The 27,046-nt window shown below is 42.0% G+C and overlaps 1 protein-coding gene across 6 annotated transcripts in view; it reads right to left on the bottom strand.

Annotated features, from left to right (window-relative positions):
* Positions 1-27,046, bottom strand: part of baiap2a (BAR/IMD domain containing adaptor protein 2a) — a 175,431-nt gene that overhangs the window by 75,029 nt on the left and 73,356 nt on the right. For all 6 annotated transcript variants that reach the window (XM_060901710.1, XM_060901716.1, XM_060901711.1 and 3 more), the window contains exon 3: positions 19,042-19,128. In XM_060901710.1, the coding sequence (XP_060757693.1) occupies positions 19,042-19,128 (87 nt within the window). The remainder of the gene's footprint in view (positions 1-19,041; positions 19,129-27,046) is intronic.

The following is a 27,046-nucleotide window of genomic DNA, read 5'->3' as shown; positions in this document are numbered from 1 at the left end:
CGATTCAGATAGACGTTATCTTAAGTACATAGCTAGTTAGATTGCATTATCATTTCCCATCATCTGCATATGATTATGTAGTCATAAAACCGTGCCATGTCCGAAATGATCCCCTAAACCCTGTTTTCTAGAGCCGAACATCAGGAACGCTGCATTCACCAGTCATTCAAAACCAATCAACATGATCTCAAACCTAAAGGAAGTGAGCAGACTACAGACAGAATGTGTGTGACGAGAAATGCATTCACAAAACCATTTGTGTGTGCTTTTTTTTTTTTTTATTATTATAAGGAGAAGTATGAAAAGATGTTGCTATAGTAACTGGCTATATTTCTTAGAGGTGTGTATGAACTGAACCCAATAATGCAGTGCATTTTGGGTATTTTGTGTCTGACAGGGGAGATTATTTGTACCCTATGGGGCATTAGGGAATTAAAGCAGTGCAATGGATATTCCCCAGGTTTTTGGACAGCACTATAAAATGACAAAGTGCACTATATAGTGAATAAGGCACAGTTTTAGACACAGCTTTGGTTCCTACAGAGGGTACATTAACATTCATGTATAATTCAACCATTGGCTCATCATGCAAACTGAAACTTGCTTCGTGCGTACTGACAGGTTCTAATACATGATTTTAGAACACGTTAACTGAAATCATACTTGCTGAAAAAATTTGGAAATTTAGCTCTCTTCTGAATTTTAAATGGTCAATGATGAGCAGTGGCATAATACCGTAGGATCTGGTCTCTCTGATACTGTGGCGTGTTATACGGAACAATCTCCGTATCATAAATAGAGCACAATGACAGGGGAAGCAATTTTACACACATTAGAAGAAGAAACCTTTGTCACATGCACACTTGAAGCACAGTGAAATTCATCCTCTGCATTTAACCCATCTGAAGCAGTGAACACGCGCACACACACCCAGAGCAGTGGGCAGCCACACTAGAGTGCCCAGGGAGCAGTCAGGGGTCAGGTACCTTGCTCAAGGGCACTTCAGCCCAAGGCCGCCCCACTTTAACCTAACTGCATGTCTTTGGACTGTGGGGGAAACCAGAGCACCTGGAGGAAACCCACGCAGACACGGGGAGAACATGCAAACTCCACACAGAAAGGCCCTCGCCGGCCACTGGGTTCGAACCCGGAACCTTCTTACTGTGAGGCGACTGTGCTAACCACTACACCACCGTGCCGCCCCACAGCTAGATTAGGTGCATTAACCAAACCCTACGTCAAGTGGCAAAGTTAGAGTGCAGCAATGCCATGAAGAACAACAACAACTTTATTCATCACACGTTCACTTGTGAAATTCTCTCTCTCCATTTAACCCATCTGAAGCAGTGGGCAGCTATACTACAGCACCTGGGGAGCAGTTGGGGGTTAGGTGCCTTGTTCAAGGGCACTTCAGCCCAAGACCACCCCATGTTAACCTAACCGCAAGTTTTTGGACTGTGGGGGAAACCAAAGCATCCGGAGGAAACCCACACAGATACAGGGAGAACATGCAAACTCCACACAGAAATGCCCCCCGTCGGTCACTGGGCTCTAACCCAGAACCTTCTTGCTGTGAGGCGACAGTGCTAACCACCATGAGTTGAAATGCTCTCAAATTAGTTATGTATGAAAAAGTGATATAATCCAAATAAATGGCTCAAATAATTCCTTGGACTGGCTTCGAGCTTGATCTCTCAGGCCAAGCATCTCTCATATCTCCACTGCCGATTCCCAGGGTAGCAGCTATTAACACTTGCTACCAACCCACTCCAACAACAAGTTCCTATTCGCTCCAAGGTACCCGGGTGTAGGTGGGATGTCAGGGAACGATCTGAGCCACTTATCAAGTTCTGTTTTGAACCTCATCACGGTAGGGACTGACTTGATGTTCACTGACACCACATTGTAGAGAGCTGGTGTGACCAATGAAAGAGTTGAATATCATTGTGTTGACACTGTTGTACCATGAATTTCCAAGAGCTCTGATACAGGTCATTCATCTTCTAGCAGATTCATTGAACTCAATATTGATACAATTGGGTACAAGGTTGTGCTGGATCTTCCAGATCAAAATGATGGCGTATCGCTCACGGCATATGTGAGCACAACTTTTAGTTCCTACTTGCAATTAGTTCCCATTTACTGTTTAACATTCAAAAATGGAAGGAGAAGAAGGGGGGGTGACCATGGTTTCTTATCCTGGTATATACAATGGAAGGATGTGGCAAAGGTCATCGATTCCTCTGATGAGTGTACATAACTAGTACAAATCAACTTCCTTTACGAAGCTAATAAAGATAGTATGACGCCTAGTACATTTAAAAAAAAATTCAAACTTAGATTTATTTTGAATAAAAGTAATGTGTATAAATGGTATAGTGGGCTATACATTTTGGTTGCTACCATTTCTGGACAATGCAAGCCCAACAATAAGTCGCTACACACCCACAAGAGACAAAAATTTGCCAAAAGCTTGCGGAAATCTGACCATAACCTGATTTAACCATCCCATTCCAGATTTAGTTCCCCTGCTGCTGTAATAAAAACCTCCATTTTTCTGGGAAGGCTTTCCACTAGATTTTGAAGCATGCCAGACCATGGGGGATTTGTGCTCATTCAGCCACAAGAGCATTAGTGAAGATGAACGAGGAAACCTGGGGTGCATTTGGTGGTCCAGTTCATCCCAAACGCTTTCAGTGGGGCTGAGATCATGGTTCTGCACAGGTTACTCGAGTTCTTCCACTTGAACCTTGAGAAACCATGCTTTCATGGATCTTGCTTTGTGCACAGGGGCATTGTCAAGCTGGAACACGTTTGGGGAAATTGGAAATGCTACAACTGTAATACAAAAGACATCCTATATATTTATGTGCTTCCACCTTTGTGGCAACAGTTTGAGGAAGGCCCGCATATGGGTGTGATAGGCAGGTGTGTCCACATACTTTTGGATATAGTGTAAATGTAACAAACAGTGTGAATGCAGGGTAAGGCTTTGTTAGTGGACATGAGCCCTGAGAAAACTGTATGTGACGCCATTCCATGTCTTCCTGTAACTGTAAAGCTTTTGTTATAGCCATCATTTGTAATTGATTTATGTTAATAAGGAGCAGTACCGCGAGTTGGCCTAGTGGTTAGCGTGTCCGCCTCTCGATCAGGAGATCGCAAGTTCTACTCACGGTCGGGTCATACCAAAGACCATCATAAAAATGGTACCTACTGCTGTCTGGCAAGGCATGCTGCAATGCAGATGCGAGTGGGGAGTCAAACTCTCGCCATTACGAGAGGACTAGCCCCCCACTGTAACCCTAGCTATGTAATAGGCAAAAGGCCAAGGGCTACGGAAATGAAGATCAGCGCCGCCCTATGCGCCACATGGCGTGGGAAGGACTTTGATTTGAATAAGGAGCAGTGCCATTAATTATTCATTTTATCTCAAAGTTCAGGAGATACTGTTGAGGGAATCCTGCTGTTGCTGGTCATGTTTTAAACAGGGTGTGTCATCTAACTTGTCTAACAAGGATGTCGGTTGTCAACCATGGAGTCTAATAAATGCAGTTCGACTCACAAACATCCCTGTGGTCTTTTGTTGCATCCAGAATTTAAATAAATAAATAAAGTCTCACAAAACACCCCCCTTCGTGATACAATAACCTAATAACTGGACGCTCCAATCCATATAAATACAGCAATGGCTACACTTCAAACTGGGCAGAAGGTCCGGATTATCAAGAAACAAGATGATGGAGAGACGAGCAGAACATGGTACAACCTTGTTAGATGTAGAGTAGCAGTCAGAGTCAAGAGACGGTGAGCTATGATATGGTACCTATCAGTGGTCCAATTACTGTCCACACTGCTGGCTGTGCCAGAATGATGTAAGAGGTGAACTGAGACAGAAAGACAGAGTGAGAGAGTGAGAAGGAGCTTGGAGAGGGTTTGAGTGGGCGGGACAGTGACGGAGCAATCATCATCCTAAACAGCACAGTGTGTGGGGGAGTGTGTAGGAGTTGGGGAGGAATAGAGCAAAAAACACACACAAACATAAAACTCGTCTGATTCGGTTTAGAATGAAGAGCCGCTCATACCCAAGGACATTTTCTGAATGCACAATGCTGGCACAAGCACTTGTCTGCATGTGAAAGAAAGAGGGGGCATTGGGGAATAACCGAGAGAGAGAGGAGCACAGAATTGTGTAGGTGGAACGCATTTCCAGGTGGGCTCTAACTGAACCCCTGTGGCTTTCTCACCGAGTATATAACACGCACGCACACACGTAAGACTGGCTGTACACTGCCAAGACTGACAGAAACATACATCTCTATACAACGGCAGCACAGTGAGCGACCACGCGAGAGACAAAAGCACTCAATTTAACAACAAACCATTAACCTAGCGCTCTTTCTACAGGACAGCGGCCATGCAGCCAATATTTTTACATCCCTGGTTTGCAGGAAAAAGTGCGAGCGAGAATGTGTACACATCTGCGTACAATGTGAAGGAAAAAAAAAAAAAAGTTGAGCGTGAATTGATGCAGCAACTACTAATGGGGCTGAAGGACAGATTGAAGGATGTGGCACCCAACATGCTAATACCACAAACCTGAAGCTTGGCCATAGCCTACAGTAGGGCTATCGATACTTTTTTTTTTTTTTGAATGACATTTACATAGGGTGGCACGGTGGTGTAGTGGTTAGCGCTGTCGCCTCACAGCAAGAAGGTCCTGGGTTCGAGCCCCGGGGCCGGCGAGGGCCTTTCTGTGTGGAGTTTGCATGTTCTCCCCGTGTCCGCGTGGGTTTCCTCCGGGTGCTCCGGTTTCCCCCACAGTCCAAAGACATGCAGGTTAGGTTAACTGGTGACTCTAAATTGACCGTAGGTGTGAATGTGAGTGTGAATGGTTGTCTGTGTCTATGTGTCAGCCCTGTGATGACCTGGCGACTTGTCCAGGGTGTACCCCGCCTTTCGCCCGTAGTCAGCTGGGATAGGCTCCAGCTTGCCTGCGACCCTGTAGAAGGATAAAGCGGCTAGAGATAATGAGATGAGATGAGACATTTACATATTTGAAGACTGCCTTTACTTGTCTCACAAGAGTTTCCTCAACTTTTTGGCCATACAACCTTTCTGTATAACCTTGATATAGGAAAACGTCATGGGTAGGGATTCCACTTTAACCCTCTGGGGTCGACAGGTTTAGAATGAGGTGGTCATGTATTTAGATAAATATCTTCACGAGTTTATCATACAAGCATGATAAACATATTGACAGGACCTTTATACTTTACACTTTCCTATGTTCCCACTGCCAAATAATATTATTAGTTTTAAATTACCTAAATTAGATGAAACCTAAAACTTGCCACCTTCCTCAGTCACACCAGAGTTGGAACGCTGAGAGCCCACTTACACATTAATTAAAAAAAAAAAAAAAAACTATTCACACGGTAACGGCATGATAAAATCACCTTCACTTTTTCGGTTTCGATTGATTTCCCTTTCGTGGTGGGAACGCCCAGCGTAAACAGGATAAAAGCTGTCAGCCAAAGTTTAGGCCATTTGGAGGTAAACTTTGCAAAACTTGTTGGACAGCAAATCAATTCAATCTTGAGAACTGCAATACTGATGACAACCAGTGCCTCGTTTTTTAAAACTTCAACTTGATCCAGTCAAAGATCAACTCGAGTAAATGTAAATATTTCTCTTATTTCTGATGAGCACATTGGTTGATGCGCGCGCTGTAGTGCATACACAGGAAAAATGACTGAGCAGTTTTTCCAGAGTTAAAAGTATCTCATCTCATCTCTAGCCGCTTTATCCTGTTCTACAGGGTCGCAGGCAAGCTGGAGCCTATCCCAGCTGACTACGGGCGAAAGGCGGGGTACACCCTGGACAAGTCGCCAGGTCATCACAGGGCTGACACATAGACACAGACAACCATTCACACTCACATTCACACCTACGCTCAATTTAGAGTCACCAGTTAGCCTAACCTGCATGTCTTTGGACTGTGGGGGAAACCGGAGCACCCGGAGAAAACCCACGCGGACACGGGGAGAACATGCAAACTCCGCACAGAAAGGCCCTCGCCAGCCACGGGGCTCAAACCCAGGACCTTCTTGCTGTGAGGCGACAGCGCTAACCACTACACCACCGTGCCGCCAGAGTTAAAAGTATTTTTCTCAAAAATAGTTTTGCTCTATTTTGAGTTTAGAGAGTAAAATCTGGAGTTGGAGTGGAAGCAAAATTACAGAGTAATTGTGTAACAGTAGGTTGTGGCTCTGAACTGAGTAAAACAGTACAAGAGTTCATTTCAAGACACACTGAAGAGTGTCAAATACCAAAATAAAGTCAAATACCAGATAAATGAAGATGTTGTAAAAAGCAGTTTGAGAACTGTTTTGGAATGTGTGTATGTGGAGGGGGAAATAAAATAAAATAAAATAAAAAACATGACCTGACACATTGTGACTTGACTGGGTGAGATTAAGAGTTGGCAGTGGGAGATGTTTTCACTCTTCTCATTGAATGGAATTTTTTACCCTTCTCATTGAATACCCCTCCCACTGCCAACCCTTTATCCTAAACCAACAGGACAATTTTTTTGATGGCCTATTAATTGTCCAAATCAATGGAGCAGGTTTAAGTTTTTGTGCTTGATCCGTTCCCTGAGACTGAACAGAAATCACCTCAAGTAATCAAAACGGTTCGTCACAATGGGTAAGGTCATGTCCCCCCGTGCGCACACAGTCCTAAAACTGTTTTTTACATCTTCATTTATCTGTTTTTTTTAAAGGAGAACTGAAGGAAAATTATCATCAAAATTCTCATTTTATTAAATATCGGAATGCATTTCTGATAGCTATTTTGTCACTGCTATAGCAAGTTCTGAGTGTTTGAAATATGCTCTGTAATACATCAGTCCATATGTCAAAGCAACGGGCGTAGACGAGATTCGTTGAGACCTGTGAGAGACATCGTAGGACGGAAGTAAAACGTACAGCGGAAATCAAAGTGGCCAACGTCGTCAAAAGACGCGCGCCCTCTTTCGAATGCTGATGTCATCAAGCCGGACGTTTTGTTTGTTTTGATAGCAAATCAGGAAAGTTTGAAACAAGCAGGCAGTAATCATCATTTAAACTTGTTTTTGTGCAATATTTCGTTTGGAAAACAGTTTTCAAAATGGTGGCACTGACACCTGGCTGACACTTCATGTTTCGAAGTCTCGCACAAGTCTTGTGAAGATTGCACGGATAAGCGACGCCTGCCGTGGACCAAACGAACTCAATTCAACATGGCTAAAAACCGAATAGACTGATAAGAATAATATTTAATTGCAATTATTTGCCAATACGAGCCACGATATAAGGTTACTAAAACCGAAAACGTAATTGAATAACACGTTAAGAAATAAAGTTTAAAAATGACTTCAGTTCTCCTTTAAAAGTACAAATCATGACATGTATAGCTGAACTTGTGCTGAATACCAAAAATAAAAATTAAAAAAAAGTCGTATGACTTTGAAAATACTGCTAGGATTTGTTGAAATTGACAACAAAATCAGAGCATACCAAAATCATTAGAGTTCCAGAAGGCACCCTCAAACCCCAGAGGGTTAACTCTTTCACCACTACATATACAGACTGCTATATACACTGTATAACATTACATAAGAAATACAATTAACACTCAGTGACTGTGATAAATGCCATATACGGTACTGTACGAAAAGTCTTACACACCCTATTTTCCCCCCATACAAACTTCGTTATAGATTTATATTTTATGACTTCTGCATTATCGAGTCAGTACAAAAACATTTTAGAGTTCCAAACATTCACTTCCCAGCACAAAATTAAATGATAGAGAGGAAAAAAACAAATAAGTTATGTAATATGCTTCAGATACAAAGAGCACTTTTCAGATTAAAAAAGAAAAAAACATAATGAAGGCTGCTGCGTTTTGCTGCAAAATGAAGAAGCGAGTGTGACAGTCAAAGAGTCCAGAAGAACTGCGGCTGGTTCTGTAAGATGCTCAGTAAAACCTACAGCTCATTTCCTTATAAAACTGCACTCACTGTACCCGAGACTACTATTTTATTTATTTATTTATTTATTTTTTAAAGCAAAGGGTCGTCTCGCACCAAATACTGACTTTGTTTTATTTATTATGGCTTACTGCTGTTTATAGTTTATGTTGAAACTTTTCATTTCGTTATTTTTAAGCCATTTTTGGTCTACAACCCCGATTCCAAAAAAGTTGGGACAAAGTACAAATTGTAAATAAAAATGGAATGCAATAATTTACAAATCTCAAAAACTGATATTGTATTCACAGTAGAACATAGACAACATATCAAATGTCGAAAGTGAGACATTTTGAAATTTCATGCCAAATATTGGCTCATTTGAAATTTCATGACAGCAACACATCTCAAAAAAGTTGGGACAGGGGCAATAAGAGGCTGGAAAAGTTAAAGGTACAAAAAAGGAACAGCTGGAGGACCAAATTGCAACTCATTAGGTCAATTAGCAATAGGTCATTAACATGACTGGGTATAAAAAGAGCATCTTGGAGTGGCAGCGGCTCTCAGAAGTAAAGATGGGAAGAGGATCACCAATCCCCCTAATTCTGCACCAACAAATAGTGGAGCAATATCAGAAAGGAGTTGGACAGTGTAAAATTGCAAAGAGTTTGAACATATCATCATCTACAGTGCATAATATCATCAAAAGATTCAGAGAATCTGGAAGAATCTCTGTGCATAAGGGTCAAGGCCGGAAAACCATACTGGGTGCCTGTGATCTTCAGGCCCTTAGACGGCACTGCATCACATACAGGCATGCTTCTGTATTGGAAATCACAAAATGGGCTCAGGAACATTTCCAGAGAACATTATCTGTGAACACAATTCACAGTGCCATCCGCCGTTGCCAGCTAAAACTCTATAGTTCAAAGAAGCCGTATCTAAACATGATCCAGAAGCGCAGACGTCTTCTCTGGGCCAAGGCTCATTTAAAATGGACTGTGGCAAAGTGGAAAACTGTTCTGTGGTCAGATGAATCAAAATTTGAAGTTCTTTATGGAAATCAGGGATGCCGTGTCATTCGGACTAAAGAGGAGAAGGACGACCCAAGTTATCATCAGCGCTCAGTTCAGAAGCCTGCATCTCTGATGGTATGGGGTTGCATTAGTGCGTGTGGCATGGGCAGCTTACACATCTGGAAAGACACCATCAATGCTGAAAGGTATATCCAGGTTCTCGAGCAACATATGCTCCCATCCAGACGACGTCTCTTTCAGGGAAGACCTTGCATTTTCAAACATGACAATGCCAAACCACATACTGCATCAATTACAGCATCATGGCTGCGTAGAAGAAGGGTCCGGGTACTGAACTGGCCAGCCTGCAGTCCAGATCTTTCACCCATAGAAAACATTTGGCACATCATAAAACGGAAGATACGACAAAAAAGACCTAAGACAGTTGAGCAACTAGAATCCTACATTAGACAAGAACGGGTTAACATTCCTATCCTTAAACTTGAGCAGCTTGTCTCCTCAGTCCCCAGACGTTTACAGACTGTTGTAAAGAGAAAAGGGGATGTCTCACAGTGGTAAACATGGCCTTGTCCCAACTTTTTTGAGATGTGTTGTCATGAAATTTAAAATCACCTAATTTTTCTCTTTAAATGATACATTTTCTCAGTTTAAACATTTGATATGTCATCTATGTTCTATTCTGAATAAAATATGGAATTTTGAAACTTCCACATCATTGAATTCCGTTTTTATTTACGATTTGTTCTTTGTCCCAACTTTTTTGGAATCGGGGTTGTACGTCCCCAAGACTTCTCCACATCAGTACACAACTAGTGTGTACATTGTGTCGCATTTGGTCCCGTTGGAAACTAGAGGAATCCTGCTTCGAGAATGTGTCACACTTATGACCATAAACTGAAGAAATTCACATTTTATGTACTAATATTTACCAAAAGAATGATGCACAACCCTAATTAACATAAAACATTGTGCTTATCTAAATTACGTCATCGGAAAACCTGAAGAATCAGACTTCTCAACCAATCGTCAGACACAATACACAGGGGTTTTTCTACTCCAATGAGACCAGAATGGCAGTCTGCTATTCTGTGATAATGGTGAGCAGTAAACGAGACTGCCTTCACAGTCTGCGGTGCTGAAAGATTCCATATTTTACAGCCCGATCTAGCAGTTTGCAGTAGTGAAAGGGTTAAATACTTAATTTTAGTACTACATTTTGAAAATATTTAAACTTAGCAATTTGCTACTTAATTCTACAACTATGTATTAATTGCCTAATTACAAATTAAAAAAAAAAAATGAAGGAACGACGTATTGGTTGTTCCATACATTCATACTATAGATGGACGTATTTATCAAATCCAACTTGGTGGATTTTCAGTTGTACTGCGTATATAGTTCACTATGTAGTGAGCACTCAGTGAATAAGCAGCTATTTGGAATTTGGGCTAACTTCTTAAAAATGGCTTAAGTTAAAAAAAAAACAAGTTACAGAACTATTAGGCTTACTATTACTACATACTATAATACGAAAGACAGTTAAATCATTAATCAATCAATCACAGTTATTCAGATAATCAAATCACCAGTGAAATTCTTTGAACAGGCCTCAGGATGAGATTTTAATTTTGAAACGAGCGATTATGATGAAAGCGTTCAGTGTAAACGAAGAGTCAAATGACTTAAAAGTAAACGTACACGTATTACATAAAAACAGAAGGTACAGGACTCGCCTGTGAAAGAATGTTAATGTGTAGTGCTATCTGCATGCTAGCCAAGTGAAAAGTTAATGAGTAGCATTAATACAGATACAACCTGAAGAGAACCTAACATTAAAGTTCGACATGTCCTTGCAAGCTGAAGTTGCCACTTGTTCCCCCCCCAGGGAACAAGCTCGGCAACATTTTATACCTGCAGCCTGGAAGGAAAATGCTTCTGTCTGTGATCAAGGACACTTCTTGACTGAATCACTGGTTTCTTTATTTAAAAAGTCTCAGGCAGTGTTAACCTTAATGTAACATCTGACTGGCATCATGTAAGAAGGGTCACCTCACTGCAGAAAGAACAGGACATTTTTGCATTTACAGAAGAGTAAAACGAACCCCATATTGAAAAACTGTTCCATGAGTGTCATTTGTGCAAGGAATTTACTCAGACATATGGACAGATTTTGTTCACGTTAATCAATAATAAAAACGTCTCCACACGGTAGTGTATATGACTGTTGTTTAAAGGAGATTCGCAGACCTATGGCCTCACTTTTTGCTTATAAATGCCTGAAACCTCAAGAATGGCGCAGGAATAGTTTTGAGCATTAACAATAAATCTAATATAGTCATTTTTATGATTAAAATTATTCATATAAGTAGCGGTCTGAGTGAATGACCTTGACATCCATGGCGTCACAGCAGGCAGTCTATTGCCGCTTTTCCACTACAAACGCGGCTGAGTTGGGCTGAGCCGTGCCATGCTGAGTCGAGCTGAGCGGGGCTGTTGGAGTTGCATTTCGACTACAACCGCGCTGAACCGTGCTGGCTGGAAGTGGGTGGACACATTGGGTGGAGTTAGCAAAAGTGGGTGGACGTCAGGTGATGTCGTTAAGCAGCGCAAACAGTGACATCAGTGATCTTTTAAGCGGTAGTCTCACGACCCGAATAGTAAACAATAAACATGGAGGACATGGAGTCGTTAGTGTTGCTGGTCTTGGTGCTGTGGCTTGTTGTCACCGACAACGCGGACAGATACTGGCAAGAGCGTATAGATGAGGCGAGGCGCATAAGGCTTCAGAAATTCTCGTAATTCGTAATTCTTCTCCTTCCGGGTTTGCGGTGTTTACAGATCCCAGCGCGCTCGCGGGGCGTGTGTGGGCATGTGAGGACACTCCTCCTCACCAATCAGTGCACAGGGGAGTGTCTGCTCACGCCCCCAGCTTCACTCGGCACGGCTTGGCTCGCTTCAGCCCCACTCCAAAACGGTGCGAGTTTTAGGGGCTAAGCAGGGCTGAAGCGAGCTGAGTCGTGCTGGTTTTTGGTAGTCGAAACGCGAGCCGTGTCGGGCTGAAGTGAGCTGAAGCGAGCTGAAGTGAGCTGAAAAAGGGTAGTGGAAAAAGGGCCATATCGATCTCATCTCCATTTCCGCTATACTAAAACACAGAGCTGACTGCAACTCCGATCCTCTATTTTGAGCTAATTTATCACCATGCCACGTAGATGTGTTGCTGGCGGGTGCAGCAACACAACAGAAGGTGGATTTACGTTGCATTCATGGCCCAAGAATGTTCAAACTGCAAAGATTTGGACACATTTTGCAAGAAGTTCACAGGCACATTGGGCGCCTACGAAGTGGTCTCTCCTCTGCTCTGCACATTTTACTGAAGACTTATACGAGACCTCTGATCTGTTGAGGAGTGTTGGCTATAAGCCCATACTGAAAGAGGGTGCAGTACCAACAATTAAAGGAAAACTACAAGAAAAGGAAAGCAAGTTCAATCGCACCAGTCCTCCTGGAGCGTGAGCCGAGGGTTGTTGCTAAAACCCGGGACGGAATGGGACGTGACATATTATCGCTCGGGCAGTGACCTCCCCGCGGTTGTTGCCAAAACCGGTGACTTCCTGTCCCGGGTTTTAGTAATTGCCTGAGCTGAGCGGTAATAGCGGAGTAACTCAGTATGGAGAAAATGGAGAATGAGTGGACCAGCTGTCTGATTTCTCCGCTGGATATGCTTACCTTAGCAGCAATATCTCGCCCTTATGTGGAAGAAGCGAATGAACAAAGAACTGAACGAACAACTGAAAGTCAGATTGTTTCTAAAACAAATCGGCCTTCAAGAAGCGAGAACACAGACGGGTAAGCTCCAACTCTCATTTGGATAGAAAAACAACACGTTGTTTACCTGCATTTAGATTAATACATGTAACTTGTATTGTGTGTTTAAGTTACCAGTACAAGATTATTTAATTAGCTTCAGAATGTGATTGTCTCAGTTCATCTGATTATTTAATTAGCCTTTTACGTTTTATCAGTGAAAATGCATGCATGTACATGTACAGTATGTTGCAGAAGTTATAACGCCTATCCTGTTTTAATGAGAGTCAACCCACAATCAATGACGTCAAATCAGTCTTAGTTGAGCAAGTCAGTAACGGTATTTCTTACTTTCATCATAAATTTTTTATGACTTTGGTCTATAGCTGTCAAAGGCCTCGGCCTTAAAACCGGTTACCGCTGTGACGTCACGCACTCAGGGCTGGCTGGCTCAGCGGGGCAGCTCCAATGCCAACTTTGTGGTCGATTTTAACTCTCAAAAATATTTTTTTTTTATTCCCATTTATGCAGCATACAAGAGTCAGGGATGGAGATACTATCCACTCAGAAATTTATTTAAAAATAAAGGTTCTGCGTATATCCTTTAAGGTCAGGGTTAGAGTGCGGGAGTTGGTCAGGAAAGTTTCCAAACCAGGGTGTGGAGCGCTCGTTGTGGGGGGAAAAATAAAACACTGCTATTGTCCTGTCATTATCCTGACCACACACACACACAAAATGTATTTCCTTTAAAGACATTGCTCCTCATTATACATGCTTCAGATGTGCTTTATAAGTGGTTTCTACCCCACATTGAATAATGTAAGTTGTGTGCGCACAGACACACGGATGTCTTCATCAGACAATAATGAGTCATTCTGCAAGAGAACTTTAGGAACAGGCTGGTACACACAGCTTAAAGAGGCTAGTCACAAGCTCAGTGGGGCATCGTCGCTCAGTCATGCTTCTGAAATCAGGCTGTGGTAAAGAATAATTACACAGGGACAAGAAACTAAACATCATATGAGCAAGACTCTGTGCAAAGGCAAACATGAATTGTATAAAGTGATGCGTGTTGCAGGACCTGTGATGAGTCACCGAGGTCGAGACTGAGCTGTGTGCACAAGGAAGAAAATGCAAGGAACAAAAAAAAAAAAGTGCAAGAGAGCAAGACTGAAAAGTCAAGTGCTAATTGGCTTTTTAGAGTTAAAACGAACAACTGGAAGAGAGTCCGAATATTGCTCCGTGAGAGGCATTTTAAACCTGAAAATCACCAGCTGCCAGTCTGACAAGATCCCTCCAGAGACCCAATTGTGCAGATGTGGCTCTCTTTTACGGAAAGAAATCATGACGAGTCCAAACTCTCGAATCAGAATCTCGCCCACACTCGGTGACAGCCAGGAAATGAGAACGTTCACTCAAATCTCGAAATGTTCAATCAGTAGGAGAGCAGGTCTGCTGTGAATACTAAATGATCACTGAGGACCTGACAAGCAAACAGGGTATGAGTAATATTCCTGAGGTCACACAGATAGACACCAAGCATAATTAAGTCCCGCCCACACCAGAAGAGAAAACATTTCATCACTCTCCATTAACTTTGTATTGCATGACAGAGCCTTCTGGTCACTTTTTTTGGGCTAAGAAAAAACTGAAATCATGCCTAAAAGCTGCTGTGACAGGATACACAACCAACAAGGTAAAAAACACAGAACTAATAAAGTCTTTATAAGCTGCCAAACCAAAAAAAGCTTTTAAGGAGACAAAATTGGATACAGGGAATTGACCACTTTCACATTACCCATAATGCTTTGCACCTGGGGGGGGGGGGGGGGGGGGAACCAAAACAAACAAACACGGCGTCTCACATGGACCGTAATCTTTCGAATTTAAATCTCTCTAAAACCTTCAAAGAAGTGTCAAAACTAACTAAACCAAAGCTTAAAGAAATCCGCAAAGCCTTTTCTGTGGACTTTAAGTAATCAATGCTTGTAAATATCGTCCCGAACGCTTTGAACATCTCTACTTCGGGTGACGGTCAGCAGCCGCCTTCGTCTGTCAACACAGGGTTCCAACAATTACTGACCTGCAGAAGTTAAAAGATTGGCAGAAGAGCTGAGAAAGATCGACGCTGATCATAGAAGAATCCACACAGTGAAATCGTTTTCGCTGGGTGCTGGTTACGACGAGAAAGTCGCAAGAAAATACAAAACCCTTCGTGCGTGGGAACACAAGCAAGGAATATTCACTAGTCGAGTAAGTACTGTAAACACAGCAGGACTGTCAGATTTCTTTCTGAAGTCGATTTTAATTTCCTTCCCTCTGATTTTCCTCGAGCTCACATGCGACCAGATTATGACAATCTTTGGGCTGTTAGAGGAAGCTGTTCGGACGACAGGGTCAAATACTACATTCGATCTACTTACAGAAACACAAAGGGGACGTACATGTAATCTTTCTTACACTGCATCGTTTGCGCTTTGTTTTGGGAGTCGATCCTTCAATCAGGTCGTCCTTTTCAGTTCTTTGACTTGTCCTTGTTTTTCGGTTTTCGCACTTTTTATGACTAAACACAAAGACAGAAAGGTTCTAGGCTTCGTGACTCGGGTCATCAGACTTTACTCCACCGCTGAAGTGCGTAGAACACAGTCGCGTGTTGTCTGTCGGTGTAAAATTTTGACGGCAAATTCTGTCTAACCGTGCTTTTCGATGCTTAGCTTCTTTCAGTATTCTTTAACTTAAAATCAAGAAAAAAGTCGTTTCTCCCCCCCCCCCATGTGAATTCGAAGAAATGACTGAGGTTATCTGACTCATCTCATTATCTCTAGCCGCTTTATCCTGTTCTACAGGGTTTCAGGCAAGCTGGAGCCTATCCCAGCTGACTACGGGTGAAAGGCGGGGTACACCCTGGACAAGTCGCCAGGTCATCACAGGGCTGACACAGACACACAACCATTCACACCTACGGTCAATTTAGAGTCACCAGTTAACCTAACCTGCATGTCTTTGGACTGTGGGGGAAACCGGAGCACCCGGAGGAAACCCACGCGGACACAGGGAGAACATGCAAACTCCGCACAGAAACCTCGCCAGCCACGGGGCTCGAACCCGGACCTTCTTGCTGTGAGGCGACAACGCTAACCACTACACCACCGTGCCGCCCGGTTATCTGACTTTGTAAACAAATATAGCACCTGATTACCCCACGCAAGGTGCAAAGCATTATGAGTATGTGAAAGTAATCAATAAGACGTGAGCAGGAAGAATTAGAAGACTGTGCGATCCTGACACTCCGTATGCTGAAATGCAGCAAGCCTTTTAAATCAAATATCAATGTCAGTTTTACACCTTTATATTCCTGTTAGTTAAAGGAGAACTGAAGTCATTTTTAAACTTGCTTTATTTCTTAACATGTTATTCAATTACGTTTTTGGTTTTAGTAACCTTATAACATGACTCGTATTGGCAACTAATCGCAATTAAATAATATTATACTTATCGGCCTATTCGGTTTTTAGCCATGTTGAATTGAGTTTGTTTGGTCCACGGCAGGCGGCGCTTATCTGCACGATCTTCACGAGACTTGTGAGAGACTTTGAAACGTGAAGCATCAGCCAGGTGTCAGTGCCGCCATTTTGAAAACTGTTTTCCAAATGAAATATTGCACAAAAACGAGTTTAAATGACAATTACTGCCTACTTTTTTCAAACTTTCCTGATTGCTATCAAAACAAACAAAACTTCCGGCTTGATTCCGTCAGCATTCGAAAAAGGGCACGCGCGTCTTTTGACAACGTTGGCAGATGTCGGTCATTTTGATTTCCGCTGTACGTTTTACTTCCGTCCTACGATGTCTCACACAGGTCTCAACGAACCTCGTTTACGGCCATTGCTTTGAAATATGGACTGATGTATTACAGAGCATTTCAAACACTCAACTTGCTATAGCAGTGACAAAATAGCTGTCAGAAATGTGTTCCTATATTTAATAAAATGAGAGAAATAGAATTATGATAAAGTTTCCTTCAGTTCTCCTTTAATCTAAAGCAGTTTGATCGTATGCAAGTTGTGTTCTAGCGGAATGTGGATAACTCAGAAAGCTGTGCAGTAACTTTATTACATACACAAGTGCCTTCACTAACTGCAGTAGCTCACCAACACCTAGTTAACGTTAGCTTTCTAAAAGAAAACCGTCCCATCACGCAACTTTCATAAAGCTGAGGCTACGTGGCTTGAGAATTAATATAAATACAGAGGTGATTTCCTGTAATCACGCGCTCTGACTGGTTGAGAGATTGATTATTTCTTGATGATCACCTTGAGTGACTCGGCAAAATGGCGGCCAATCGCTTTGCACCATAAGTGAGAAAGAATTACAAGTTATGAAAGAAAACGCTGTTCCTAAAAGCACTAAACATGCTATGAAGTTTGGTCTAAAACTATTCAAAGGTAAGGTGGAATTGTGATTTACTTTATCTGTTTCAAAACAAAGTATTTTATGTGAGTCGGCACAGATAAGCGACAAGTCTGTGCGTACTTTTATTACATTTGCATGCCACTTTTGAAGTTTGAAATATTTTTTTTAATACAATTTTTTTTTAAATAACCAGCTGTGTTTATATACTTAAAACAATTATCCGCTCCAGGCTCAGTGAATATCGGTGAATAATAACCTCTGCTCATTTCGCTTATTATTCACTGATATTCACCTTGCCTTTGGTGAATAATTGTTAAATAAGTTAGAGGTTGAAGCTAACCAAGCAATGTACAGCCTGGAATTTTTTACTTCTGGCCATTCAGTGGGATCATTTCTCCAGTAAACAGAAGGGCCACTGAGACAGACTACTAATCTTGAGTTTGTCAATCAATATACCTCTTCCTCTCTAGTAGGCACGGGGTACTAAAATAATCCTTTGACAAGGTGAAATAGCCGATGTTTTTAGTTCGGGACCGGCATTTTGCATATTGTAGAGCCAATTGTTTAATCCTCAGTGGGTGTAACTTTCATAGATGACTTCGTGTTGCACCCGGTCTATCCACTTTTGTCTCCTTAAAGGCTCTGTTACCTCACCCACGATGGAATAAGCAGGCTGAGGTATTGTAAATCAGTGCGGTTTGTTTACAATCTAGCATCTAGACGGTTGCACTGACTGACTTCAAATTTTCAGGGTAGGTGGGCAATGATCCATAGATTACCGGAGTAAAATTTTGGAGGTAAATCAGGTCAAGATCACCAGAAAGGTCAACCTTTTGGTCAAAATAAAATTTTCCATTATAACTCAAAAATGATAGACAAATGTTTACTATTATGCGAATATAGGAACTCCCATATGGCCTTTCATTTGGCACCAACTCAAGGTCACGGATTTCCAGAGGGCTGTAACTTGAAAACGGTTGATAGTAGACAGATCTTTACCCTTATCAACTTATAGGAAGTGCCATATGGGCTTTCATTTGGCACCATGACCTTTGACCTTGAATGGCTCTGAAATGTCAAACTCAAGGTCATGGATTTTCATAGGCCTATAACCGGACAGCTGATGATTAAGAAATATTACCATTATCAACATGTAGGTATAAAAAAAGTGCTGTCGGGCGAGGTTTGTTTTGCCTAGCAGCAATTTTTTTTTTTGTTTGTCAGCTTATAAAAATGTCATACCAAGTTTTTGACCTTGCTGCTAGTGCATCCCATCACACAGCAGCTTTTAAATAGGTTTCAGTTTTTGGTAGCAGATGAACATGACCAGGAGGCACTGTCACGCAATACAGAGTCAATGGAGAGTGATGAGGTTTCTCCCTCCAATGGGCATGGTTTTCAGAGTCTCTATACAAGCCGAACACAACCAAAGCAACAGTAAAGTATTGGGGGAAGGAACACAAAACTTTGTCTCAAGTGGTGTCAAATGTCCGTTGTCTCTTTTTAAACTAATTGATGTATAACTGAATTGCAGTATAGCATCGGGAGATTTCCAGCCATTTGCGTCAACCCCGTCGCCTCCGCCCCCCGATGAATACACAAAGATCAGTGTATAAAATATTTTCCAAAGAGCAAATTTAATTCTCAGCAGACCTGACATTTCTGCCCAAGCATAAACAGCTAAGCAGAATTTCATGCTGTGTTTTTCTTCGTCTAGTCACGTGTTTTCAGGCTCATGACCCAGAGAGACAAACAAAGAGAGAGACTTACCAAGGTCTTTGGATCCCTGGCTCTCGCTAGCCAGCTCTCCCATCCTCACCAGAGCATCGAAGTAGCCCTTGGCTGCAAATGTCACAGCTGCAAAGGAAACACATTTACGGTCAGTGTGTGTAACAAGGTCAGAAATAACACACTAATCGTCAACTTCATTATTCCACTTCCTGCTGGTTGTGTAAAAGCACTGCTGATGTAAAACACATTATGGTTCTTCATCAGCCTGCTGGAACTGCTGCTCAGCCTTGGCCACAACTCCGCACTCAGCGTTTAAAGTGCTGATGACACGTTTTTGACATTTTTGGCGATGTTTTATAACATAAAAAGTAATTCCCAATGATCCATATATTAATTCACAAAGGCGCCTATTTTACAAGTTATGATAAAAAACGCGGCTATTTGGGCAAATCTGACGGGGCTGCAGCACCCAGGAGACGAATGAGGAGGAGGAGCTATATGACGTCAGCGAAAGAACCTTCCTCCTAACTTACCAGTTTGTTGTTGATGCGACAGGTGTTCAGTTTGTCATTATTAGTGTGTAATATATATATATATATATATATATATATATATATATATATATATATATATATATATATATATATATAAAAAATGCCTTCGGGTTGTGTTGCTGGCTTTTGCTCCAAAACCCACAAGGATGGGGTAAGTTTATTCAAGTTTCCCAGAGAGATCCCGAGCTGCATGCGAAATGGGTGAAGCAAGTCAGGCGCACTCGTGACAAGTGGGAGCCCTCACCAACATCCGTCCTGTGCTCTGAACACTTCGATTTGGATTGTTTTGACACCCTTCCCAGCTTAAAAGAATCTCCTGGGTGTTCAGTTCAGCACAAATGTGTGTTACTACCATCAGCAGTGCCTACACAGTGTTGCCAGATTGGGAGGTTTCCCGCCCAGTTGGGCGGTTTCAAGTACATTTTGGTGGGTTTTGAACATATTTTGGGCTGGAAAACGTCAGCAGTATCTGTTGCCAGATACTGCTCAAGTTTTACAGCCCAAAATATGTTCAAAACCCACCAAAATGCACTTGAAACCGCCCAACTGGGCGGGAAACCTCCCAATCTGGCAACACTGCCAGTATTCCGGAGGGGGTCTACTAGTAGCTATGCCGGATCCAAAGACAGTCCTCCTGTCAGAACATGTGTTGTGAAACGACATAAGATAAAGGTACGTAGAGCTATAGATTCTACATGATAATCATAAATGTAATCATAAAGTCGGCGTGATATCAGTCATGTTTATTTGCTTGTGAAAGCTTGCGGCTTTCATGTAACTGCCGCCTAGCAACGAGAGGCAAAGGGTAAAGAGGGTAGACTATCATAGATTCTATTCGGAAGAGATCAACACAATTCTAGACTCCCAGAAGAGGAAGAGCTAGCACTAGAGAGTTCACTGGCATTTTCATGCACCATTTCCATTGAGTAGTACCAGAGTAGAACAGCCAGTGAACCGCAGCGTGTTCTTCCGCTGACGTCACAACATGGCCGCGAGCCACGGACCCAGTTTTCTTGTGCTGTGCAATTAAAAGTTGGATATTCGCGTAACAACAGCTTCTTTTCACGTAATTATAACAGAAATCTAACATGTTTGCCATGTTGTATAGTTTATTTAAGAAATTGCATAGTCATGTTCGTGTCATCAGCACTTTAAAGGAAGGACTTAACTGTACAGATTACTCACAAACATACGCATATAAAACACAAACTTCTCACGCTCAAACAAATCAACACACACTCAAACACACCCCATTAAGCAACAAATTACCAACTTGAGAGATAAGAAAGAATAGATCAGTATCATTACTGCATGAAGAGACAAAAAGACAGAGTAATGAGTCATGACTAGTGCTATGTTGAGAGTCATACTGGCTGACTGATGTGTGCTCAGTTCATATAAAACTTTGTTCACACCCCAGAAAGCCTTTTCCTGCCTTTGAAGTTGCTCAGCCCGGCTCCTCAGCCTCCTCTCTGTACTTTCAAGTCAACAGAACTGGAACTTGCACATACTGCATCAATTCACTATGAGACGCAGCACCTGTATTCTCCGATGGCTAAACGACGACAGCAGTTCACGGATCAGACTGATCAGACGGGTCTCCGACGATATCGAAAGTAGGGCAGGCAATTGTTCCGAATTCATTTGATAGTGTGTTATGCTGAAATGCTTCAACAGATGGGACCAGTGCCTGAGTAGAGCTGCAAGTCCTGCTCTGGAAGACTCTCTGAATCAGTGCTAGCAGCTGGAGAGAGCCACATGTTCATATGCTGACTAATTAAATCAATCAGTCTATAGCAGCCCATTATTTCCCCAGGACCATCTCTACAAATTTCCCTCCCCAAACACATAAGGGGAACCCCTCCTGGCTGCCTCCTCCTGGTGCTTTATCAACTCAACAGCGCACACACTGAGGGGTGATTAGCTGATGGCATGTCTGAAAGAAGATTACTCCTGATCTTCCAAGTGCTCAGTGTTTAGCCCTCAGCCTTGCGCTCAGGGTTCATGGGTCCCTTACTTTAAATGGTGCTTTAAGAGCCTGAGTGTATGAACCAGAGCATCTTCTGACATGACCTTGACTTTTCTCACCTCTGATGACTGTCTGCTCTAGATCTTGGTGCTGGGTGTCATACGTAGTAAAATGTGCATCCACTTATCCTGAGTCCTGCAGTACATCTTTCATGGAGCAATCCTCTGAGGAGCACCGATGCTCCAAGAGCACTTTGGAGGGATTTATCGTCCTGTGTGAAACTTGTAGGTCACTTTTCAGCCCGGGAAGTCAGTCAATCTAATCATGTTGTTTTCATATTATATATTATATAATATATAAAATTCTACCCACATTGACTGGATATGAGCAATCACATGCTACTCTACTACTAGGCTATCAGTTCATATACCATGAGTAGAGAAAAACAAAATGGTGGACCATATTGCTGAACCAACCAAGGATGAAATAAAACACTCTGCTTGAAAACAAAACCCCAAAAATTATCAAGTATTTAAAAGAAACAAATGACAAAGAACTACCCCCCAAAATAAATAAATAAATAAATAAATAAATAAATAAAATCTCCTGTTCCACACTCCAGCCTAGTCAGTGGCAGTAATACACCTTTAAGTTGGTTTGCCAACCGCCAAAAAACCCTAATGAAGAAAAAAAAACACCAAAATAAATAAATAAATAGCAACAAATATGGAATTCAAGTATTTGATGGTAAGAACGCATCTTTTTTCAAGAATTATCACCACATTTTTTACAAATTGCTACTGTCGTTTCACCAGTTTGTTCACATTCTAAGTGGAAATTATTTTGCTGGACGTTTTGTACAAAAGTTATTTATCGAATTTGCAAAAAATAAAAATGCTCTGTTTCGCAAAATCCAGTAAATGTGGATGTCATAAAACAGTTATGCCGCTTTTCCACTACCAACGCGGCTGAGCCGTGCTGAGTTGGGCTGAGTCGAGCTGAGCGGGGCTGATGGCGTTGCATTTCGACTACAACCGCGCTGAACCGTGCTGGCTGGAAGTGGGTAGACACATTGGGTGGAGTTAGCGAAAGTGGGTGGACGTTAGGTGATGTCGTTAGGCGGCGCAGTGACATCAGTGAGCTTTTAAGCGGTAGTCTCACAACCCGGAGAGTAAACAATAAACATGGAGGACATGGAGTCGTTAGTGTTGCTGGTCTTGGTGCTGTGGCTTGTTGTCACCGACAACGCCAACAGATACTGGCAAGAGCGTATAGATGAGGCGAGGCACATAAGGCTTCATAATTCTCGTAATTCGTAATTCTCCTTCTTCCGGGTTTACGGTGTTTACAGATCCCAGCGTGCTCGCGGGGCGTGTGAGGACACTCCTCCTCACCAATCAGTGCACAGGGGAGTGTCTCCTCACGCCCCTAGCCTCACTCAGCTCGGTTTGGCTCGCTTCAGCCCCACTCCAAAACCGTGCGAGTTTTGGGTGCTAAGCAGGGCTGAAGCAAGCTGAGTCGTGCTGTTCTTAGATAGTCGAAACGCGAGCCGTTTCGGGCTGAAGTGAGCTGAAGTGAGCTGAAAAAGGGTAGTGGAAAAGGGCCATTATTCCACTCAATCTTGTTGTACGTGGCTTATAGCCGACTTGGTATTACGTGCCTCATTGGCGATCAGCTCATGTACGACTCGATTTCGTAGAATAAATGTACTATTTACATTTAGAGTATTAATGTACTCTAATATTTTATCATTTCTATACCAAGATGCTCTATACACTTCAAGTCTAATAATAATTAAATGAAAAAAAAGTGTTTCTATTTAAGCAAAGGGGAGGGGAAAAAAAAGGATAATTGATATGATGAAATTTTCTGTAAGGAGATATTTAACACTTATGGTGGGAGAGCTTTCGAATAGTCAGTCAGTAGGTTTTCCACCACAGGAAAGTCTTCAAGATGCACTTTGTGACCATATAGAGAACACTTATAAAAGTGAGTCATTTATAAAATTACGCCATCCCTCTCATCACACAAATGAGGATGGCTTCCCTTTCGAGTTTGGTTCCTCTCAAGGTCTTTTCAGGTCGTCTTAGGGAGTTTTTCTCTTGCCAACGTCACCTCAGGCTTGTTCATTCGGGATAAACTTATAAATTCATCTGTTCAAAATCTGTTTCTCTGTAAAGGTGTTTGGGACAACGTATTGTTAAAATCGAAAAACATCCACTAACTTTCCAGTACAGTCAGATATGTTTTATTTCTTATCCATCTTCCTGAAAGGAAACTTGTTCTGGTATATCGTATCCTGCAGCAATGGCTTCCCTCTGAACCTTCACGGAGTTGACTACTGCAGGTTACAAAATGGTATTTGCAGAACAGTCGATTTACAGTTTCACATATTTAGTGGCACTGAAATGATAAGCTGTCATAATTAGGGATAAATGGGCTTGTTTAAACCCTCTGGGGTCAAGAGCTTCGCCAGTGAAGCTCGGCAGGTTTAGAATGAGTAGGTCATGGATTTTGATAAATATCTTCATGAGTTATCATACAAGCATGATAAACATATTGACAAACTATATACTTTCTTGTGCGCCCACTGCCAAATATTATCTCATTCTCATCTCATTATCTCTAGCCGCTTTATCCTGTTCTACAGGGTCGCAGGCAAGCTGGAGCCTATCCCAGCTGACTACGGGCGAAAGGCAGGGTACACCCTGGACAAGTCGCCAGGTCATCACAGGGCTGACACAGACACCGACAACCATTCACACTCACACCTACGGTCAATTTAGAGTCACCAGTTAACCTAACCTGCATGTCTTTGGACTGTGGGGGAAACCGGAGCACCCGGAGGAAACCCACGCGGACACGGGGAGAACATGCAAACTCCACACAGAAAGGCCCTCGCTGGCCACGGGGCTCGAACCCAGGACCTTCTTGCTGTGAGGCGACAGCGCTAACCACTACACCACCGTGCCGCCGCCAAATATTATATTTTTTAAATTACCTAAATTAGATGAAACATAAAACTTGTCACCTTACTCAGTCATACCAGAGTCAGGGAACTGAGTGCCCACTTACACATTCATAAAAAGACTGTTCCCATGGTAACGGCATGATAATCACATTCATACTTTTGATTGGTTTTCCTTTTGCAGTGGGAATGCCCAGCGTAAACAGGATAAAATCTGTCAGCCATAGTTTAGGCTGTTTGGAGGTAAAACTTGTTGCAAGATGGCATGCGGATTTTATGTGCTTCGGATGATTCAGGACAGCAATTCAATCTTGAGAACTGCGACAACTGATGAACAGTGCCTTTTTTTTAATAACTTCGACTCGATCCAACCAAAGATCAACTTGAGCAAGTGTGAATATTTCTTCTATTTCTGATGAGCAGATCGGCTGATATGCGTGTGCTGTAGTGCATACACAGGAAAAATGACTGAGCAGTTTTTCCAGAGTTAAAAGTATTTTCCTTGAAAATTGTTAGTTTTGCTCTATTTTGGAGTTTAGAGAGTAAAATTTGGAGTTGGAGCAAAATTACAGAGTAATTGTGTAACAGTAGGTTGTGGCTCTGAACTGAGTAAAATAGTACAAGAGTTCATTTCAAGACACACTGAAGAGAGTCAAATACCAAAATCAAGTCAAATACCAGATAAATGAAGCTGTTGTAAAAAGCAGCTTTAGAACTGTGTTGGAATATGTGAAAAAACATGACCTTACCCATTGTGACGAGCTGTTTTGACTACTTGACCTTATGGGGATTAAAAGTTAATCTGATGAGATTAAGAGTTGGAGTGGGAGGGGTTTTCACTCTTCTCATTGAATGGAATTTTTTTACTCTTCATTGAATACCCCTCCCACTGCCAACCCTTTATCCCAAAACAATAGGACATATTTTTTTTGATGGCCTGTTAATTGTCCAAATCAATGGAGTAGGTTTAAGTTTTTGTGCTTGATCTGTTCCTAAGGCCCTGTCCACACAGCAACGGATTCAGGTGAATCTGATAAAATTGTTTATCGTTTCGGCCTGGCGTCCACACGGCACCGGCATTTTGGGTGCCCCAAAACAAAATCTTTTGAGAACGGGTTCCAGAGTGGAAAGATCTGGCAATGGCGCCGTTGCGAAGTCGTCTGGATGAGTAGAACGGATTTGTTTACGATGACGTCACAACCACATGTGCTTCACGGCGGGTAGAAGTGTAACGAACTCGATGCGAGTTGTCAACAAATCCTATAACTTGGTTCATGAAACGCGCTTACAAAATATTTTCACTGTGAATATTTATTGTGTAATGGTGCAAAGAGAGAGAGAGAGAGAGAGAGAGAGAGAGAGAGAGAGAGAGTCAATCCCGCCAGCAAAAATAGGGAAAAAAAGGAGCGATCTCACCTCTTCAGATGTTGGTTTAAGTCCTACAATACATTCTTCAAAAAGGGCATAGAAGAACAAATTAATCCATCAACGTGTAGCATTCAATTTATTCCGGACCATTAAAGACGCCGCCTTCCGCGTAGAATCATACGTCATCCTCGCCGCCATATTGGATGGGTCAAAGCAGAGAATAAAGATGCCTCATTCATGTGCTGCGTTTAACTGTACCAACAGGTTTGCCGTCCAAACGAGATCACATGGGATTACCTTTCACAGGTGAGACTGGAAAAATACTTTTCATTGTATTTGGTCATTATAACGTAATTTTACGAACAGATTTTTCTGACTTTGTGGCTAATATGAAGTCTCGCGCATAATAGTTTATGCGCATGCGTCCTTACTTCTTCTATTGTTGTGGTGTCTCCGATGGGACCGTCTTACAGCGCACCTAGAGGTGTGGCATGTGTATTGCATCGTTTTCAGCAAGCGTTGCGTTGCCATATGGACCTGATATTTTACTGATCCGTTGCCCATGTGGACGCGATATTTTTTTTTTAAACTCTCGTTGCTGTTGTCGTGTGGATGTAGCCCAAGACTGAACAGAAATCACCTCAAGTGATCAAAACGATTCGTCACAATGGGTAAGGTCATGGTTTTTCACACATTCCAACAGTTCTAAAGCTGCTTTTTACAACATCTTCATTTATGTTTTTTTTTTTAAAGTACAATCATGACATAAATACTACATGGATATTATTGTAGCTGAACTTGTGCTGAATACAAAAAAAAAAGTCATATGACTTTGAAAATACTGCTAGGATTTGTTGAAACTGACAATTGAAATCAGAGCATACCAAAATCATTAGAGTGCCAGAAAACACCCTCAGACCCCAGAGGGTTAATATGGCTTTGGAATATGACGACTAATGACTGAGAACTTTTACTGACTGTTTCAGTTTCAAAGCGTTTGAGATACAGGTCCACAAAAATCTTATTTTTTTATTTAAAATATAATTTTTATTTTAAAAATTAAAAATATTTATATTTATATAAAAGGAGGGATTTTAACAAAATTGTAACATCGAATCAGTGACTTCCAGTCAGTCTGCAATGTAATTAACTTATTTTAACCCCCCCCACACACACACACACAAT

Source organism: Neoarius graeffei, chromosome 20 (assembly GCF_027579695.1).
Source record: "Neoarius graeffei isolate fNeoGra1 chromosome 20, fNeoGra1.pri, whole genome shotgun sequence".
NCBI lineage: Eukaryota > Metazoa > Chordata > Actinopteri > Siluriformes > Ariidae > Neoarius > Neoarius graeffei.
Note: the sequence above shows the minus strand (reverse complement) of the source record. Positions and strands in the feature narration are given on the sequence as shown.